Source organism: Balaenoptera musculus, chromosome 12, assembly GCF_009873245.2.
Source record: "Balaenoptera musculus isolate JJ_BM4_2016_0621 chromosome 12, mBalMus1.pri.v3, whole genome shotgun sequence".
NCBI lineage: Eukaryota > Metazoa > Chordata > Mammalia > Artiodactyla > Balaenopteridae > Balaenoptera > Balaenoptera musculus.
In genome coordinates, this window is record NC_045796.1 from 12,904,421 (window position 1) to 12,922,920 (window position 18,500).

The 18,500-nt window shown below is 41.4% G+C and overlaps 1 protein-coding gene across 8 annotated transcripts in view; it reads left to right on the top strand.

Annotated features, from left to right (window-relative positions):
- CNKSR3 (CNKSR family member 3) overlaps positions 1-13,665 on the top strand; it is a 103,626-nt gene extending 89,961 nt beyond the window's left edge. For 4 of the 8 annotated variants that reach the window (XM_036872203.1, XM_036872210.1, XM_036872205.1 and 1 more), the window contains 5 exons: positions 985-1,109; positions 4,038-4,243; positions 4,731-4,820; positions 6,518-6,550; positions 7,542-9,051. In XM_036872203.1, the coding sequence (XP_036728098.1) occupies positions 985-1,109; positions 4,038-4,243; positions 4,731-4,820; positions 6,518-6,550; positions 7,542-7,840 (753 nt within the window). In that variant the 3' untranslated portion in view covers positions 7,841-9,051. Of the gene's footprint in view, positions 1-984; positions 1,110-4,037; positions 4,244-4,730; positions 4,821-6,517; positions 6,551-7,541; positions 9,052-12,017; positions 12,372-13,261 lie in introns of those variants that run through there. The other 4 variants (XM_036872211.1, XM_036872206.1, XM_036872209.1 and 1 more) reach the window with 3 other exon arrangements.
- The last annotated feature ends 4,835 nt before the right edge of the window (positions 13,666-18,500 follow it).

Consider the following 18,500-nt stretch of genomic DNA (forward strand, 5'->3'; position numbering starts at 1 on the left):
GAGGCACAGAGAAGTTGAGTGATTTGCCTGGAAGATACACACCTAATCAGAGGTATAACCAAGATTGCACCCAGGCAGTCCGAATTCCGAGCCCATACTCCTAGTGAGTGGCAACATTGTTAGTGATTAGTGTGAACGAACTCATTCTGTCCTCACTGCAGCCCTACGTCAGAGGCACTGTCAGTATGGCTGTTTTTCAGAGGAGGAAACTGAGGCTTGGGAGTTTAAGTGATTTGCTCAGAGCTGGAATTCCAACCTGCCTGGCACCTGTCTCCTGGGCCTCTGCCTTTCTTTCACTATGCACCTAGGCTTTCAGAACTCTTGGTAAATGGTTTATATATACAATGGAAAACCACTCAGCCATAAAAAAGAGTGAAATAATGCCATTTGCAGCAACATGGATGTACCTAGAGATTATCATACTAAGTGAAGTAAGTCAGACAGAGACAAATACCGTATGGTATCACTCATACGTGGAATCTAAAAAAATGATACAAATGGACTTATTTACAAAACTGAAACAAACTCACAGACAGAAAGCAAACTTATGGTTACCAAAGTGGGGAGGGAGGGAGAGATACATTAGGAGTTTGGGATTAACAGATACACACTACTATATATAAAATAAAAAGGTCCTACCGTATAGCCCAGGGAACTATTTTCAATACCTTATAATAACCTTCAATAGAAAAGCATCTGAAAAAGAATATATATATATATATATATACACACACACACACACACACGTACAACTGTATCACTTTGCTGTACACCTGAAACTAACACAACATTGTAAATCAACCATACTTTAAAAAAAAAACAAAAAAACTCTCGGTACATTTTGAGTGTCTCAAAGCAGAGTACGCATTGGATGTTGCAGACACGCAAATGACCTGGGCTGCTGTTTACCCAGGGGCTGGGGCTGGTTTTGGGGAGAACGATCTCCGAGGTAACGTCCACGCTTTTACACTTCCTCCCTTTCAGACCTCGCCTCCGCCCACGACCACTCAGTCCCCGGACAGCACGATGGACGCGTCACTGAAGAAGGAGAAGCCAGCCATCATGGATCTTTATATTCCTCCTCCGCCGACCGTCCCCTACTCCCCCCGGTATGTCGGTGCCCATTTCTGTGGTGTGCACACACCTCCTTGCGTGGAGGTGCTAGCGGTGGTGGGAAGACCATGAGTATCTCGAGAGGAGACGCGGCTGACACTCCAGCGTGTTGGGGATGAGTCTTGAATCCACCGTCAAAAAGTATCGCCCTGGGTGTGGGCATTGGGGAATGGGTGAAAGGGGTCGAAAAGGACAGACTTCCAGTTACAGGCGAAGTCCTGGGGGTGTAATGTACAGCGTGGTGACTGTTGTTAACAATGTCGTGTATTTTTCAAAGTTGCGGAGAGAGTAGATCTTAAAAGTGCTCATCACAGGAAAGAATTAGTAACCACGTGTGATGATTGTTTTGCGGTACATACGTAAATCATTACGTTGTACCTGTGAAATGAATACAGTGTTATATGTCGATTATATCTCAATAAGACCAGGGGTAGGGGAAGTGTGATCCTTTAGGGGGAAGTGTAGGAACAGATCTAGTTTTATGGGCCTTGAAGCCAGCCAGTATGATGGGGAGGGGGCTGATTAAAGCATGTGCTCTCGGGGACTGCATTGTTTTAATTCTTCACTGGGCATCGGAACGAGCTGTTTGGGGGTCCCTGAAGCTGAAGTTTCATTACCTACACGGTAAATTCGTCTCTGGGGCGGAAGATAATAAATATTTCTGTGAGGTTGATTAAAGTTACAGTTTTATTTTGCTGAGAGGGATGTGTTTTTCATAGGACTTAAAAAATGTGAAAATAGGTGTGGATGGGCTGTATTTGCACGGCCATGTGTGCTTATGTGTGTGTGTCTATTATGAATTCTTCAGGATCGTTACTTTCTCAATGGCTATCTTAAATGTTTACGGTAAAATGAGGACGGTCATGCTAGATGTTATATAGGGGATGATGAAGGTATGAAAATATAGGCTTATTTATGTCATCTTACATATTTACATATGCTGGTAAAAGTAGAGAATCTGGCTCATTTATTAAACATACATTTACTGAGAGTTGGGCCTGATGTACCATCTTATGCAAAACAGATGTAGCTCTTGCCCCCAGAGAACTGCCAATATCTTAGTCAACTGTTCAAGAATAAATTGAGAGATACGTAATCATGCTGTAATATTTCATAAGACACAGTTTGGACTGAACTTACAGTGATGTTTCACTTCAGGGTGGAGTTTTTCATTTGTTTGTTTTTGTTTTAAGCTGAGCTCTTTGCTTCTGGTGTGTTTCTTTCCTGGGCACAAAGAAAAATTAATGTCGTTTTCCTCTTCCTTGAGTCTTGGTTTGCCCAGAAGTTATTATGGCATGTAGAGCAGTGGCTGCAGCAATCAGGGGCTTTCTGGTTGGTAGACCAGGCTCTCCCCTGTATTCACAGACCAGAGTCCTGTGGTCGCGAGATCTAAATTGTGTTTGAAACTACAAGGAGTTGTTGCTTTTGCACATAGAGAACAGAGGGTTTCACTGATAGAACAGACCAGTGTGTGGACTGTTCTAGCAGAAGCTGTAGGGAGGATGGCCTCGACTCCCCTAATCCAGAATATTCTTGTCTGGGTCTCAGTGAGGGGCCACAGGGGCTATGGTAAGAAGAAGGGTATGTACATAGTAAAGGTGAAAGGGAGCTGGCGCTTTGATTCTATCAGGGGAGACACGTGGGCACATGCACACCATTAATGAAGGATATTTTATTTTATTTTTTTAAAATTTATTATTTACTTATTTATTTTTTGGCTGTGTCGGGTCTTAGTGGATCTTGTGGCACGCGGGATCTTCGTTGAAGCATGCGGGGTCTTTCGTTACAACGCGGGCTTCTCTCTAGTTGTGGCGTGCGGGTTTTCTCTCTCTAGTTGTGGCACACAGGCTGCAGAGCATGTGGGCTCTGTAGTTTGCAGCCCGCAGCCTCTCTAGTCAAGGCGCACGAGCTCAGTAGTTGCGGCGCGAGGGCTTAGTTGCCCCGCGGCATGTGAGATCTTAGTTCCCCGACCAGGGGTTGAACCCGCATCCCCTGCATTGGAAGGTGGGTTCTTCACCACTGGACCACCAGGGAAGTCACTGAAGGATATTTTATTAGGAATGAAATGTGCAAATGGTCACAGAGAACAAGTGGTGAGTCATGAAAGCTTTGTGAATGGGGAAGTTATATGCCAGGTTTAAAAGTATAGAAGAAGATAGATTCATGGTGGGGAAGGGTATGCACACAGCAGGCTCACTGGGAATACCAATAGGCAAGGCTGAGCCTTAGACTGTTATTGAACTCAGTGGATTCTGGGTTTATCTAGTAGTTTTGCAATGAGCCCCTAATGGAATTTACTCAGTGCCAAAAATTTAACTAGCTGGTAATCTGGGCTCAACTAAAATTAATTTTAAGTTTTTTTATAAGCTGACATTTAGAAAGAATGAAGTTGCAAGCAGTGGTCCAATTTTTGCTGGTTTCTGTACTTTGTTCAGAAAATAGACACTTTCCATTGTCCACTCTAAAGGCCCCTTTGTAATTTTTGACATCATTTTCAAATCTAACAACTGCCATCACACATCAAGTGTCTTCTTTGCTGGATCTTGGCAAAGATACTACTCTTGGCATGAGAAAAAAGGTTCAATACATCATACCTTCACTTGTGGTGTCTGTAGTAAGGAGGAGATTCAACTCTAGGACAGATGTACAGGAAAACCAGAGCTAGCTTTTCAAGATATATGTGTATCCCTTAAACATATATGAAAAAAAAATCTCATTTTCTCTTATTTAGTAGGTATTTACTCTTATTTAATAGGATCTCTATGTATTCGAGAAGCAACTGTGATTGAAAAAGTGTTGCTTTTTCCTCCAGAGGAAAAGGAGGATTTGTTTTCTTCTGTGTGCTAGAAGGAGAATGTATCCTATAATTCTTTAGTGTGAGAGGATCTTCGTAAGCAACTTAATTATTGCCCTCTATCTTGCAGGGAAGAGAATGGGAGTTCCGTTTACGGATTCAGTAAATGTAAACAGCCGCAGCCTGGTCCGAAGGGTTCTGAGTCCCCCAATTCCTTCCTGGACCAGGAAAGCCGGAGACGGAGATTTACCATCGCTGATTCTGATCAGTTGCCTGGGTATTCCGTGGAAACCAATATTCTGCCCACAAAAATGAGAGAGAAAACACCATCCTATGGTACGTTGCTGAGTGTTTGTTTTGTTTCTCTTCCCCTCCCCCTTCCTTATTTGGAACTGTTGGATGAATTCGGCAGACTTGAAGGGTAATCCAAGGAAAACATAAACCTCAATGAAATTCTAAGTATGAGACCTTTGTTCATCTTTCTAAAGCGAAGGCTTGTTGAGTCATTACACTGCCTGGCATCCAAGCCCAGCGGGGTGAGATCATGTTACAGTTTCAACTTTCAGTGCCTGCATTTTAACTTGGAGCTGCTTTGCTCCGTGGACCCACAGACGCAAGCTCAGCATGCCTCTGTCCTAATGGTTTGCTGTGGAAATACAGTGCTTTAAAATACTTTTCTTATTTTTAAACTATGTTATTTTGCTTATGCTGAAGTGAGTGTGATGTCAGGGTTGGGGAGGGTCTAGTTCTAAATAAAGGGAAGGATTCTCTAAAGTCCAAAAACTCTGTCAACTTTTCCGTTTTCATTCCCCTCCCTCTGAAGGCAAGCCCCGGCCTTTGTCCATGCCTGCGGACGCGAGCTGGATGGGGATTGTGGACCCTTTTGCTAGACCTCGAAGTCATGGGAGGAAAAGTAAGTTTAATCTAAGCAAACTGAAAAGCACCAAACCTGGAGTCCAAAGCCCAGGCCCTCGTTTCAGCCCTTTTGTGCTCTAATGACGATAAAATCATCTTCTCATCTGCAAAATCACGGGGTGCTGAAGGCCTCTAAGGTCCTATCTATGTGTAGAATGGCAGAATTATATATTCCTAGGTAGTGATTGTAAATCTCCTAAATAGTACTGTGTGCTTTAAAAAGGCTGTAGACACTGATGGTCCAATTTCTAAACACATAGAAATACACTATTCGTTAAACAATCTCATCGTCAATTTTATGACTATTATTATTGGAATCTGTTTGATTTTTGACCAACAGACATGGGTGTTTTTCTCCCCAGTCCTTCTTGTGTTAGAGAGTAACTACTATTGGAAAAGAAACTTGTGTTTAATTTACCCTGTAATCAAAGTTACAGGTGAAAACACTTGTCTTTTGAGGAAAATGTTTATAAATAGTCTTATTTTTGGCCAGATTACATTTGATTGTCAGGGCATCGTAACATTGCTTTTGCGGTGCTGAAACAAAGAGCTGGTGAAAAGTTAGAGAACAGTAGGCCTTAGATTGTAAAAGGAAGAAGAGAAAAGTTCTGGAGGCCTAACTTCCAAAGTGATCAACCCCTGACATTTCCCTGCGACTTGGTAAAGTTTGTCACCTAAGTACCCGAATCACCTGGATTACACTAAATTGGAAAAGGGAGAAGTTGCCTTCTAAGGTCCAAGATACCCTTAGTTGACACGAAAATCTGTGGAGCAGACAGCAGGGGGCAGGGCAGTTCTTTGTTTAGATTTAGAAATGTCCACATCTTCTTTGCCATACTTTTTAGCATTTGAAGTCCCCGATTTAGACTTTTATTTCCTTTAAGGTTGAGATATGGGGTGTATGGGTGGGGAGTGTGAGGTCGGGAAAATGGAAAGATACTTGACCTCCATCCCACCTTCCACATTTTTTTGGTGTTATCATTTTAGAAAGACAGGTACCTGCATAATGGGCAATTAAAAAAAATAATAGCTTTTTTGAGAGACAACTCGCATACCATAAAGCTTACCCTGTTAAAATGTACGATTCAGTGGTTTTTAGTATATTCATAGAGTTGTGCTAATTCCAGAATATTCTGTCACTTCAACAAGAAACCCCTGTAAGCAGTCATTCCTCATTCCCTCCTCCATCAGCTCCTGGCAACCAAAAATCTACTTTCTTTTTTTTTTTTTTTTAAATAAATAAATTTATTTATTTATTTTTGGCTGCGTTGGGTCTTCGTTGCTGCGCGCAGGCTTTCTCTAGTTGTGGCGAGCAGGGGCTACTCTTGGTTGCGGTGCGCGGGCTTCTCATTTTGGTGGCTTCTCTTGTGGAGAGCAGGCTGTAGGCACGCGGTAGTTGTGGCACGTGGGCTCAGTAGTTGTGGCTCGTGGGCTCTAGAGCGCAGGCTCAGTCGTTGTGGCACACGGGCTTACTTGCTCCGCGGCATGTGGGATCTTCCTGGACCAGGGCTCGAACCCACCTCCCCTGCATTGGCAGGTGGATTCTTAACCACTGCGCCACCAGGGAAGCCCTGAAAATCTACGTTCTGTCTCTGGATTTACTTTTTCAAGGCATTTCATATAAATAGACTCCTACAAAATGTGGCTTTTTGACAATGGGCACTTTTTAACGTAACTTTTCCCCTTTGATTACAGAAACAAAACAAATTGTTGGAAAACCTCTAGAAGGTACGAGAAAACTAATCTGTAATCTGCTTCCCCAACCTAGAAATAATCACTGAATGTTTCATGTATCTTCTAGTTGTTCCTATATTTATGTATTATACGCTTAGAAAAATGTGCAAAATGGAATAGATAGATATTCAGTAATACTATGAAAGGGGAACGTTAACAGGTGTATTTTTGGTAATAGCCGCATTAGTAATCCATCTTATGGCAATAGCACCTCTTTATTCAGTCCACTATGGTTGAGCATTTAGGTTATCTGTGTTTTCCCCCCCAATTGTTAATATTGCTTCGATAAGCATCTTGTACGTAGTTCTTCGTACGTTTTTAAAAGTGGAATTTCTGGGTCAAAAGAATGCTACATGTTGCCAGGGTGCCCTGCATTTTATGTTTCTATTCAGTTTCTTACTCCCCTGCTCCCCATCCCAGGGGGTCTACTGACTTTTAGGGTGGGGTCATTCTTCCTTCTCCAGAAATGTCCCAAGCCTTGCAGAGCATTAAAATCTTTGAACCCCATCCATTAAAGGTGAAGAGTGCCTGCCCTGCATTCAGAGTGATAACCAAAGGCATCCCACCTCCTAAATGCTCCTTAGGGATGTTCGGGAATATGAACCACCGTTCCAGGGGCACGTGCTCTGGGCTGCAGGCATTGAGCAAGGACAGATGTGGAAGGAGTGATAGAATTATAAGATTTTCTCTCTTTGGTTTTTTGATTCCAAGTGAAACTATGAAAATTCTACACTGATTAAAAAGTGGGGGCTCTCTGATTCTGCTCTGCCCCCATGTTACCTCTCAGATGGAAAAGCAGCCTGAAGTGTGCGCCTACATCTTCCGTTTCTGCTTTCTCAACACCCAGTGGTGTGGGCCTGGCCGCCTGGGGGGCCTGGTAGCCCATCCCTGGGAGGAGGGCAGGGTGTGCTGCCACCTTCAGAGGCAGCGCCGTGCAGAGGATGGGTATTTTAACGGACTACTTGTGGGCTTTGTCTGAAAACAGGTGAGGACGGCCTTTGCCGGTATTTCAGTAATGAGCGGATCTCTCCGATCATCGAGGAAAGGTCGTCCCCCACATACCGTTTCTCAAGGCCCACGACCGAGAGGCAGCTGGTCCGAGGTGCAGACTACATCCGAGGCAGCAGGTGCTACATCAGTTCAGATCTCCACAGCAGCGCCACGATTCCGTTCTCGGAGGAAGGGACCAAAAAGAAAGCCAGCTCCTCGGCAGCCAAGTCCTCTTCTCCAGAACCGTCCCTGCTGGTCAGCTGGTTTACTCGCCTGAAACTGTTGACTCACTGAGCCCTGCATTCCCGGGACCCTCCCTGTCTCCTGCTACCAAGTGCCTTGCTTCCTCAGTCAGCAACTTGTTCTGATTTTCATCCACAGTATTATGCAGCAACCTTATGCGATTTCGTGGGTTTTCTTTTTTCTTTTTTTGGAAAGTTGTATACTGCACTTGGAATTTTGAAGTCATTGGATGGGAACAAATCCAGAGAATCTTAGATGCTGGCTTATGGAGGCCAAAGGAGAGAAATGGGGACAGTCCGCTTTCTTTTTGCTTCCTTAAGAGTCAGGACACGGAGACACACTCTCTAAACCAGAGCCTTGGCCAGGAATGTTATGGTCGTTATGAGGAACTGGGCCATTGTTCTTTTCAGGGGGGTGGGACTACAGTTGGTGGCCACTGTCACACAGATGTGTTGGTTTTTGGTCCAACTTCACCTGAAAAAGCCAGTGGAGAAAACAGTTTTGTTTTTATTTTTCAAGCTACATACCACATGTGTTAAGTGTAGCAGCTTTGACTTTGAAATAACACGTGGGAAGCATCTGCTCTTTCAGAGCAGAGGTTTGAGTGTAGGCCAGTTGCACTTAGTTAATGCCCTTTTCATAACAGTCTCAGTGTAAGTCAATTAATACAGAAACACGTGAAAATGTTTAGATAGAGCTTACTACACACAAAGAAGTGTATGGTTATTTGTGAAGGGTATTGTATATTATTGTCTTTAAGGGAAAAGAAGCTATAAGATTTGCTGACAGCCAAAGTATCATTGAGAAAAATGAAGCAACCATACTTAGGTTTATGAGAGAGACATCAGTTTGCATTTTGACCTGTTCAATGACTATCTTCTAGAAAAGAATGGACAGTTTTTCAAAATTGTACACATTTTGCTAATTAGAAATCTCTTGGAAAATCTCACGGTCACTCATTTTCAACTAGCATCAGGTATTTTGGAAAAGTGTGTCTGGATATTAACTCTTGTTTAAACTGAATGTATGATATTTTGCTAGAATGGAAAAGTACTATCTTGTTAATTTAAGTGTTTTAAATATAGTTGTATATTTTTCTTACTCTTAGTCACATGTAATTGATATATTTCTGTTTTGTGTCCTACATGAAGCTAACGAAAAAAGTGTTCAAGGTGTTTTCAGGTTTACCAGTGACCACCTTGGCTGTTGCCACTGTGGGCACTATTGTTAAAAAAACAAAATAAACCCTCCCAACCATTTTAGGATTTTATGGATTAGAAATGGGGGCGTTGAGGGAGCGTGTGTAAAGTAAAATTACATTCGGGGAATTTTCTGAACTATATCCCTGGGCAAAGCTGGTATCTCCTATTCAAAAATATTTTCCCCTCACCCCTTGAATTGTCTACTTTGCTGAACTGCCTGAAATTGGAGATTCCTTGGAGTTAAACATCTTCGTTTTAAAATGCCTCTGGTGGGACTTCCCTGGCGGTCCAGTGGTTAAGACTCCACGCTTCCAGTGCAGGGGGTGCAAGTTCAATCCCTGGTCGGGGAACAAAGATCCCACATGCTGCGCAGTGTGGCCAAAAAATTTAAAAAAAAAACAAAACGCCTCTAGTGGGGTTAAGGGAGCCGGCAACCACTCGCATATTAGTGTGAATGAATTCAGTCAGGCTGTTTTCCTGTCAACCAACCCCCAAGGGAACTGCAGTGAAGATATAGTGGTTTCATGGGGGATGAAAAGGGGTTTGGCCAGCGGAGGAAAGAAGAGGCTTGGAATGCGTGATTCATTGGGTGCTTGACAATACAGTATAAGGGCAGAGCAGGGGCGCGGAAGTCTGGTAACAGGGCACTGATGACTAGGAGGGACTTTGGAAAAGGGGGAGAGCCAGCCCTCGCCCTTTGACTGTTAGCGTGGCCCAGAAAATGGAGTGGCACCTCTTCCTTTCACTCTCCAGATCACTCTCAGATCCCCTGAGTAATGAGTTTAGTGGTTTTGGAGGTCTTAGCTGGAGGTCAGCCCCTTTTCTGTGGAGTAAATGTCCTTTGTGATCAAATGACCATCCTCAAATGAATTTTCAGTGCCCAGCTCAAGTACAATACCCGTGCCCAATCAGCGTTTTTCAGACTGTTCCCTGAAGTCCGAAGGGGAGGCCACAGAAGTTTCTGGGTTTTCTACCTTCAGTCTGCCGCCACATCTTCATTTTTATTTTTATTTGGGATTTTCTCCTGAAATGTGTTTGAGAAATAGATTGCTGCTTAAAGAAGTTTCTATGTATCTTTACTGTTGACATATATAATTAATAGTTTAATACTAATTTCTTAGAAATTAATGGAAACTGCTTGCCTCAGTAATAATCCAGGTTTAATGGTAGACATGTGTGAACATATGAAGATGTAGAATGACACTTTTTGACATGATCCTTTAAAACAGTTATTTTTGATTACTACCAGACCCAACTCAACACTAACCCTTTTTTTATAGTAAATATTTTATAATATCACTACAATCATCAAATGAAATTCATGGATGATAAAACCTTCTTTCATACATAAAAGCATCATCCCCAGTTGCTGTTCCAAAATGAAATTTTGGAAGTTATAGGTAGTATAACTGACCTCTATACATCCCCATCAATATAATGTCCTAACTGAATGTAAACAAATATACATATATAAATATTTTGTAATGAAATCATTATTTTAATATGTAAATGCTCTAGCATGGTTATATTACAAGATGTATGAAATAATGTAACAAAGCACATACTTGTATCTGTATATGAAATCACCATGCCTGTGGCAGCTACACAGGCCTGCTGTGCTGGCAACTCAACACCAGAAATGGGATTGACGTCAGCAATGCAATTTTCTAAAATGTGGCCAATTCTTTTTTTTTTTTTTTAATTGAACGAACAATTCTTTAAATTCTGTAGTGCTTTACAATTTTTAAAAGTTTCACACACATGATTTCATATAATCCCATAATCTTTTTTCCCCCTACCCCTATCCAGTCCCTTCTCCTTTCCCTCTCCCCACTGATAACTACTAGTTTCTTCTCTATATCTGTGAGTCTGCTTCTTTTTTGTTTTATTCACTGGTTTGTTGTATTCTTTTAGATTCCACATATACATGATATCATATAGTATTTGTCTTTCTCTGTCTGACTTATTTCACTTAGCATAAAGCCCTCCAAGTCCATCCATGTGGCCACAAATAGCAAAATGTCATTCCTTTTTATGGCTGAATAGTATTCCGTTATATATGTATATGTATTACACATCTTCTTTGTCCATTCATCTGTTGATGGACGCTTAGGTTGCTTCTATACCTTGACAATTGTAAATAATGCTGCTATGAACATTGGGGTGCTTGTATCTTTTTGAATTAGTGTTCATGGTTTTTTTGGATGTATATGCAGGAGTGGAATTGCTGGGCCATATGGTAGCTCTAATTCTTAGTTTTTTGAGAAACCTCCATACTGTTTTCCACAGTGGCTGCACCAATTTATATTCCCATCAACATTGTACGAGAGTTCCCTTTCCTTAAAATGTGGCCAATTCTTGATACGGTTCTAGACAAAACAGAATTCTATAACAGTTACATCCATATAGTGTTTACTGGGTGCCTGGCATTGTTCTAAATATTTACCTAACAACTTTATGAGGTGGGTGCCACTGTTATTCCCATTTTACATATGAGGGTACAGGGCTGATAAGGGCAGAGCTGGGATTAAAATCAAAGCAGTCTAGCTCTGGCAACCTTGTTCATCATCACTTTGCTGTACACTTTCCCTCAGTTTATAGAATAATTGCATTCCTGAGAAATCCAATGCATATTAAAACTGGGCTAGAGATTCCCTGTATGTTTATAAAACAAAATTAGATTATAATTTTAAACTAAACTCAGATAGTTCTAAACTGGCTTTCCATCTACATGAATATTTGGTCGGGCAATTGATAGTTGTGCTGATGGGGGACAGTTTCTTGCTGGGAGGGGTCTAACCTGTAGAACTTGTGTAGCATCCGTGTTCCATCTGTTGAATGCAGGTAATGGCCCTCCTATCATTAGCACCTCAAAAGCCCTTACAGTTCCAAAACCACATCTAGGGGGCAGTACCATCCCTTTGAGAACAAGTGATTTAAAAGAAATCCTGTTTCATCTTTGAGTAGAGTTCCAGTCTTCATGTTATATATTTGTCCATTTTCTATCTCTACTTTTGTCTCCTCAGTTCTCTCCCCACCACACCGGAAGTTTAGAATCTGTTTTGTGAGGGTTGTTTTCATTTTTGTTTTTCCACCTGAAAGTCAAGCAGTCGTTGCCTCCTCTGGCCCAAAGACCATCAGTATTCCCAAGTTTCAGTTTATTAGCCCTCAGAAAACTCTAAGAGGTATTTACTCTTTAACTTTTCATCCCCCAAAGAGCTGGTGTAAGTAAATGTCTTTGACCCAAGTATTTTGCTTTTATGCCACCAGAGGCATAAATGGGATGGCCATGCAGGCCTAATTTGGATGTTTCCACCTATTGAATCTGTGGTTACTCCTTACAGAGAAGTGGGTTACATTTTGCTCCCACTCTTTTTTTTTACTTTTTGTCCTTTATGTACCAATTTTTTTTTTAACATCTTCATTGGAGTATAATTGCTCTACAATGGTGTGTTAGTTTTTGCTTTATAACAAAGTGAATCAGCTATACATATACATATATCCCCCCATATCCCCTCCCTCTTGACTCTCCCTCCCACCCTCCCTATCCCACCCCTCTAGGTGGTCACAAAGCACAGAGCTGATCTCCCTGTGCTATGTGGCTGCTTTATGTACCAATTTATCTCTTTCAAGGTAGAATGGATTCATCAAATCTGTCTTAAAAGATTAAATTATTTGATTACGTTACAAGGGGTGACACCTGGCTTCTCATGACAATGGCACCCAGTCAAGTAGAACCTTCCGAGTGTGCCTGCTCCCCCAACACCCCGCCGCCGCCCCAGGTGCCATCCGTGCGATTGAACCTTGTAGCGTTGTAGACAAACGCAGAGCTCGAGTTGATTTAGAAAACACATGCATAACCTGCCCATTCTTTTCCTAACCCCAAACATCCAAGACTCACACAAGCCATGAACATGTTATTTCAGCTGTCAGAGTAATGAAACCAATAGCCAGGAGGTGCAGGTAATTCAAGATTATTGAAGACACAGCATCTTAGCAGGGCATTTGAGTAGGTGTGTGTGTTTTTTCAAGCTCATATTTTAAAACTGAGCATCATTCAAATGAATTGTTTAAAATGACTTTTTGTAATATATTATGAATATACTGGAAAGTCAAAATAGAATGCCCAGTGAGAGCATAATTGTCAATGCAACAGACAAGGTTATAGAAAGTGTACCTGTCATATCCTTCTTAGGGTCTATATCTATACTCATGTTATTTTCCCAGTGACTGGCTTTAATCAAATTCTCCCATCTCCTTCTGACCTCAGTGCAACTGTCTTCATAACCGTGTTTGCTCCCACTCTTATGAAGAGAATCACTGCATCATTTCCTTTGGGATGAGACTTCTGCCTGCTACTTCCTTGGAGATTATATGGAAGGTGGGCACCTTGAAAATGAAAAAACTCCTTTTGGTAGGGCCACTTTTTGAGTTGGCCAATGACATTTGATTTTATTCACCTTTGGAGTTACCCTGCTTGTGTATTTTTTTGATATATTCTTGCTAATCACCTGGAAGGTGAGTATTTAAAAATCTATTGATTAAAAACTGGATTAAAGAGAACACAAAGCTGACCTTTCCAATGTTTCTCCTGGATCTGACGGCCCTGGAGTCACTGCGCAGAGGAAGACAGTTCCCAGCCCGGGCCTTCGTGTTATGCTTGCAGCTGAATATTACACATGCTCTCCTTTCCCAAGCTTCCTGTTTCTCTGAAAAGTTGTGAAACTGAAGCTGTAGGAGAAAATTAAGAAATAAACCTCAAAGGTATTTTAAAAAGAAGAAGGGCTACATCACCCTTCAAGTCCAGGGATGTTGATATTCTCATCATTTTCTCTCTCCTCGCCTGGAGCATTGTACACACTCAAATGTCTGTGAAGGAATGATTTAAAAGGAGAGAACATTAGGGAAAAAACCCATTTCTTCCTTGTTCTTCCATTGACTAGACCCATTAAAAAAGATTTCCCATTTAACTTTGTTCTTAGGGTGACAAATACTGGATTTTAAGATAATCCTTCAGCATTTTGACATATCTTAGTCTGAACATTTTGATTTATCTTAAAAGACTTTAAAAATGAAGTTCAATATGAAGTAATATTGTGCCTGAAGTAAGAAATTGTCCTTTTAATTTCGTGGGTGTGGGGTTCTCTTTTCTTTCTCATCTATACCTCTCTGTCATTCCAGCTGAGGCCGTGTCAGGATAAGAATGGAGGGATTTCAGGGATTAGTACTAATTTAGAAGTCTTTGCCTTTTGGAAATGCATCCAGTAGTTAGAAGCAGTCGAGGGCTCAGCTTTTGAAGTTAGATAATCCAGGTCTCTCACAAGCTCTGTGACTTGAAACAAGTTACTTATCTCTCTGCTCCCCGGTTATCTATGAAATGGGGATAATAACAGAATCTCATTCATAGGCTTATGGGGATTAAATGAGACAATGTTTGTAAGGCCTTTAGGATAGTCCAGCACCCAGCACTTAGGAGATGTTGACTCTTGCTGGAACACTCTAGTAGCAGTGTTTGCTCCATCTTAAACTTTAGTAAATAAGACATTCAGAGGTGGCCAATAGGCTTTCGTCCATAACCAGCAAGATAATGCCACGGCCACACTGTCAGAAGGCGGCTGTGTAGTCCATAGCCTGGAAATGTGGCTTGTACTGGTACAAATCTCAGTTACTCAGAAGTTTTGGCCGAGTCAGAACCCAAAAAATGATAAAAGTCTATGATTGGACACACTCAGAATGATAAGAGTATTATTTTAATATTGGCTTGATTTATCAGCAGCATATTTTCCCTCTTTAATCCCCCCAACTTTCAACAGAATAATGTATGAAAACAAAGGAAATCTGAGCACTTCTCCATCTCCTAGTTGGCTGAATGACTTTTGCCTCCCATCCCTGGTTTGAAGTGGTACCCCCAAATTTATTTCTGTGTTTCATATGGAAACCGTGCACCTCAGATTGGGACTTGAACCCACGTGGCCGGGACTCAAACCTGGCCAAAACCCATGGTCTTCCAACTGAGATCACACACCTGGTTTCAGGGCTTAATGAAGCTCAGGTTCTTGATGTCTCACTGCAGAAAGAATTCAGTGAGACACAAAGTGATAGGCAAGAAGTGGATTTATCTAGAGAGAAACACACTCCACAGACAGAGTGTGGGCCATCCCAGAAGGTGAGAAAGGCACCAAGGTATGGGGTTGTCAGTTTTTATAGGGGTGGGTAATTTCATAGGCTAATGAGTGGGAGGAGTATTCCAGCTATTTCAGGAAGGGGCGGGGATTTCCAGGAATGGGGCCACCGCCCACTTTTTGATCCTTACAGTTGCCTTAGAACTGTCACTGCGCCTGTGGGTGTGTCATTTAGCTTGCTGATGTGTTGCAATGAGTGTATACTGAGGCTCAAGGTCTAGTGGAAGTTGACTTGTCCACCATCTTGGACCCATTTGGTTCTAATCCGTTTATGTCATGTCCTCAGGCTATGTCATTCTTTCAGAGGTTGTGCCCTGCCCCCTTCCCTCCTGTTTCAATATGATTAGAAAAAAAAGGAATCATGTAGAATGGTTTCTGTGTTGGAAATTCTCATGAAAAGGAACTCTTTCATACATATAAAACGAATAGATTGTGTTGCCTTTGCAGAAGCTGAAAAGGATTGTCCTCTGATGCCGCTCCCAACTAATGCTTTGGTAGGTCCAGGGAGAAAAAGGGAAAGAGATTCTATGAGACGGACAAAGGGAACTAGAAGATGGTGGTTAGGCTCGGCTTTCATTTGGTTTACTGAGTTTTGCTGACTTTCAACCATCTGGACACATGCCGTGTATCAGCCAGACTGTGAGCACACAGACCAAGAGATGCTTAGCTAATACAGACGCAGCAGCGGCCTTCCCTGCTTGAGCTTTTGTGTTTGTCTTTCTCCTCTGTTTAGCAGAACCGTATGAATTTGTGAATATTTGGCCGTATTAAAATAAAAACCTACATAGTCAGCAGTCAGTGTGATTCAACCTAGTAGATTACAAATGCCCCAAGGACAGAGATCATATTTGTTTCTTCTTTTTACTTTCTAGCAAAACTCAATTCTCTTCTGTGCCATGTGTCACAGTTATATTTTGTAATAACTGTTTGCCTCTGTGGAGCTCCCTCCCCAACTCCACTGAACACCCAAAGAAGACCCTCAAATTTGATCCTACTAATCTGTTTATTTCCTAGGAAATAATCTGTTTAATTCCTAGGAAAAAGGGAAGACAATCACGGGTGAATGACTAGAGTGGCATTTTTACATTTTAATGCTCATGGCAATGCCAAGGATAAATAAGGGTTGGCCATGGGTATTTAGCTCAGATGAGCAATTAAAAAAACAAAAGAAAAAAGCCCACAAAACAAAAAAAAAACCAGAACAAAAACCCTAGAACCTGATTTTTGGAGAAGAAAAGAAATTAACCTAGACCTTTCAATATTTGCTTCTCCTTTTAGCTCTTATGACAATTTAATAAGTGGAAAAATATTTAAGCCAATCTTGTTTAGAATACTGTATTTTACTTGGAAGTGCTACTGCTTTTTTTCAGATTTCTCCTCAAGGAAGGACTGTCATTGAACCCCCCCTTAGAGGGTATTCAAGGAAGTTAATTGAATTATACTCTTGAGACAACATAAAATACAAATTATCAAGGTGTAAGATTTGGTTTGTGTGTTAGTTTTAATTAACTAAATTAACTAACAACTAGTTAATTTTAGCTAATGCTCTTCCTTAGGCCCCTGACTTAGCCCTGAGTTCTGGGCTAACCAGAACCAGAGGATGGACTCATCCTTCTAGATCCAGTCACCAATGGGACTTCCAAGGTCGTCCCTATGAGACCCTCCTTGACCTTCCTCTGGACAGAATTCATTAGTCTCTACTGTTTTTCTATAGCACTGACTCATCTTGTTAGATGTTTGGCTCTCCAGCTTGGATTATGAACCTTTCTAAAGCAGGGTCTGTATAACTCACATGGTAGGGAGAGTCAATATTATTGAAGTAACTAGATGGTAAAATTAATGACCTTGCAGTCAGAAAAAAATTGAAAAAAATTATTAAAGTTTTATGTGAGAAAAAAAGATTTTATATTAAGGGTTTTTTTGCAGACAACTACATATAGAATTTCATTGCATTGGCTCACATGCTAAAGAAAAACATTATACCAGGTGTCAGAACTCAATCATATTTATAGGAAGAATAAACCTTGGCTGTCAACCATAGCTTCTTTGGTTACAGGATTACAGTAACTGCTGAGAATGTAAGCACTTTCCAAAGTCTACAGAGGACTCATTTAAGAATCATACAGGCAGTTTTAAATTAGCCATAGGAAAATTAATAGTGGGGAGTACTGGCAAAAGGACGTTCCTATAAAGTTAAGCTAGGTGGAGGACAATTCCAGTTGTATGACGTTTGGCTGAAGGAGAAGTAGTTTGGACCTGAGAAAACCAAGTGTATAAATACTAAAGCTGTTGACTAGACAGTGAAATATTATTAAGAACCTTCATCCAAGTGAAGGAACTACCGAGAATATTGTTGCTGTGTTTTAGAGACAACAAGCAACGCTGCTGATACTGTGTGAGATATAAAAGTCTAGTTTTAAAATAATGTCCTTTGCTTGAGGCTACATTGGGCTCACCTGAGTCTGTGGAATTCTACTTTGTTGATGTATGAAAACAAGCAGAAACTCTGCTCCCCCAGGAATCCGACTCTCCAAAAAGATGACAAGTAGCAGGAGACATTCAACTAGGATGTAGTTCAACAACCAATAAAAAGATTAAAAGGAAGAAATATCAGATGATAAAGTAAACTGCAAATTGAAGTTAATGATGTTGATTACTGGGTCTCTGTGGGGCTGCATTTCCCAATAAATACAGCTCTGTATTGTACTTTTATCAAAAGCGCTCTTGTAGAATTAGCTGAAAATGTGGGAAATAGGATTGAATCCTCTTCTTGGCAATGGAAAATACTTGGTGCACTCAAATGACAATACCTATTCTGTTTGTGTCTTTTCTCATTGCAGGGGAGCCCTTGCCCTGAGCGCTCCAGGAAACCCTGCTTCCTGCTCTGCTTGTTTTTCTTCCTCTTGCCCTTTTTCACCTTCAGTCTCTGACTTTTGGCCTCTTGCTCTGCTCTCTTGCCTTTGTGTTTTCCTGATGCCGCTCAAACCCCAGTCACCCCTGTTCCCCAGATTTGCTCTCCATGCTCAGTCCATCTCCAATCTTTTTGCTTCCTGTGTTGAGAAAATACAGCACATTTATTTGGCAATCGGAAGAATAAGAAACAAATAATCCAGCCTATTCAGCTTTATATATGTAGGCTCTCAATGTGTTCTTTGGAACAGTGTGGAGAGATGAAAACACATTTGACAAGGAGACGAAGACCAGAGTTGGGCAGTTACCTGATGGCTTTTCTAAGGCTCAGGAAAGAACAGCTGTTCCTCTGTTCAGTCTGCTGCTTCTTTGTTTTCCATTTCGTTGATCTTTGCTCTTTCATTTTCTCCTTCCTTT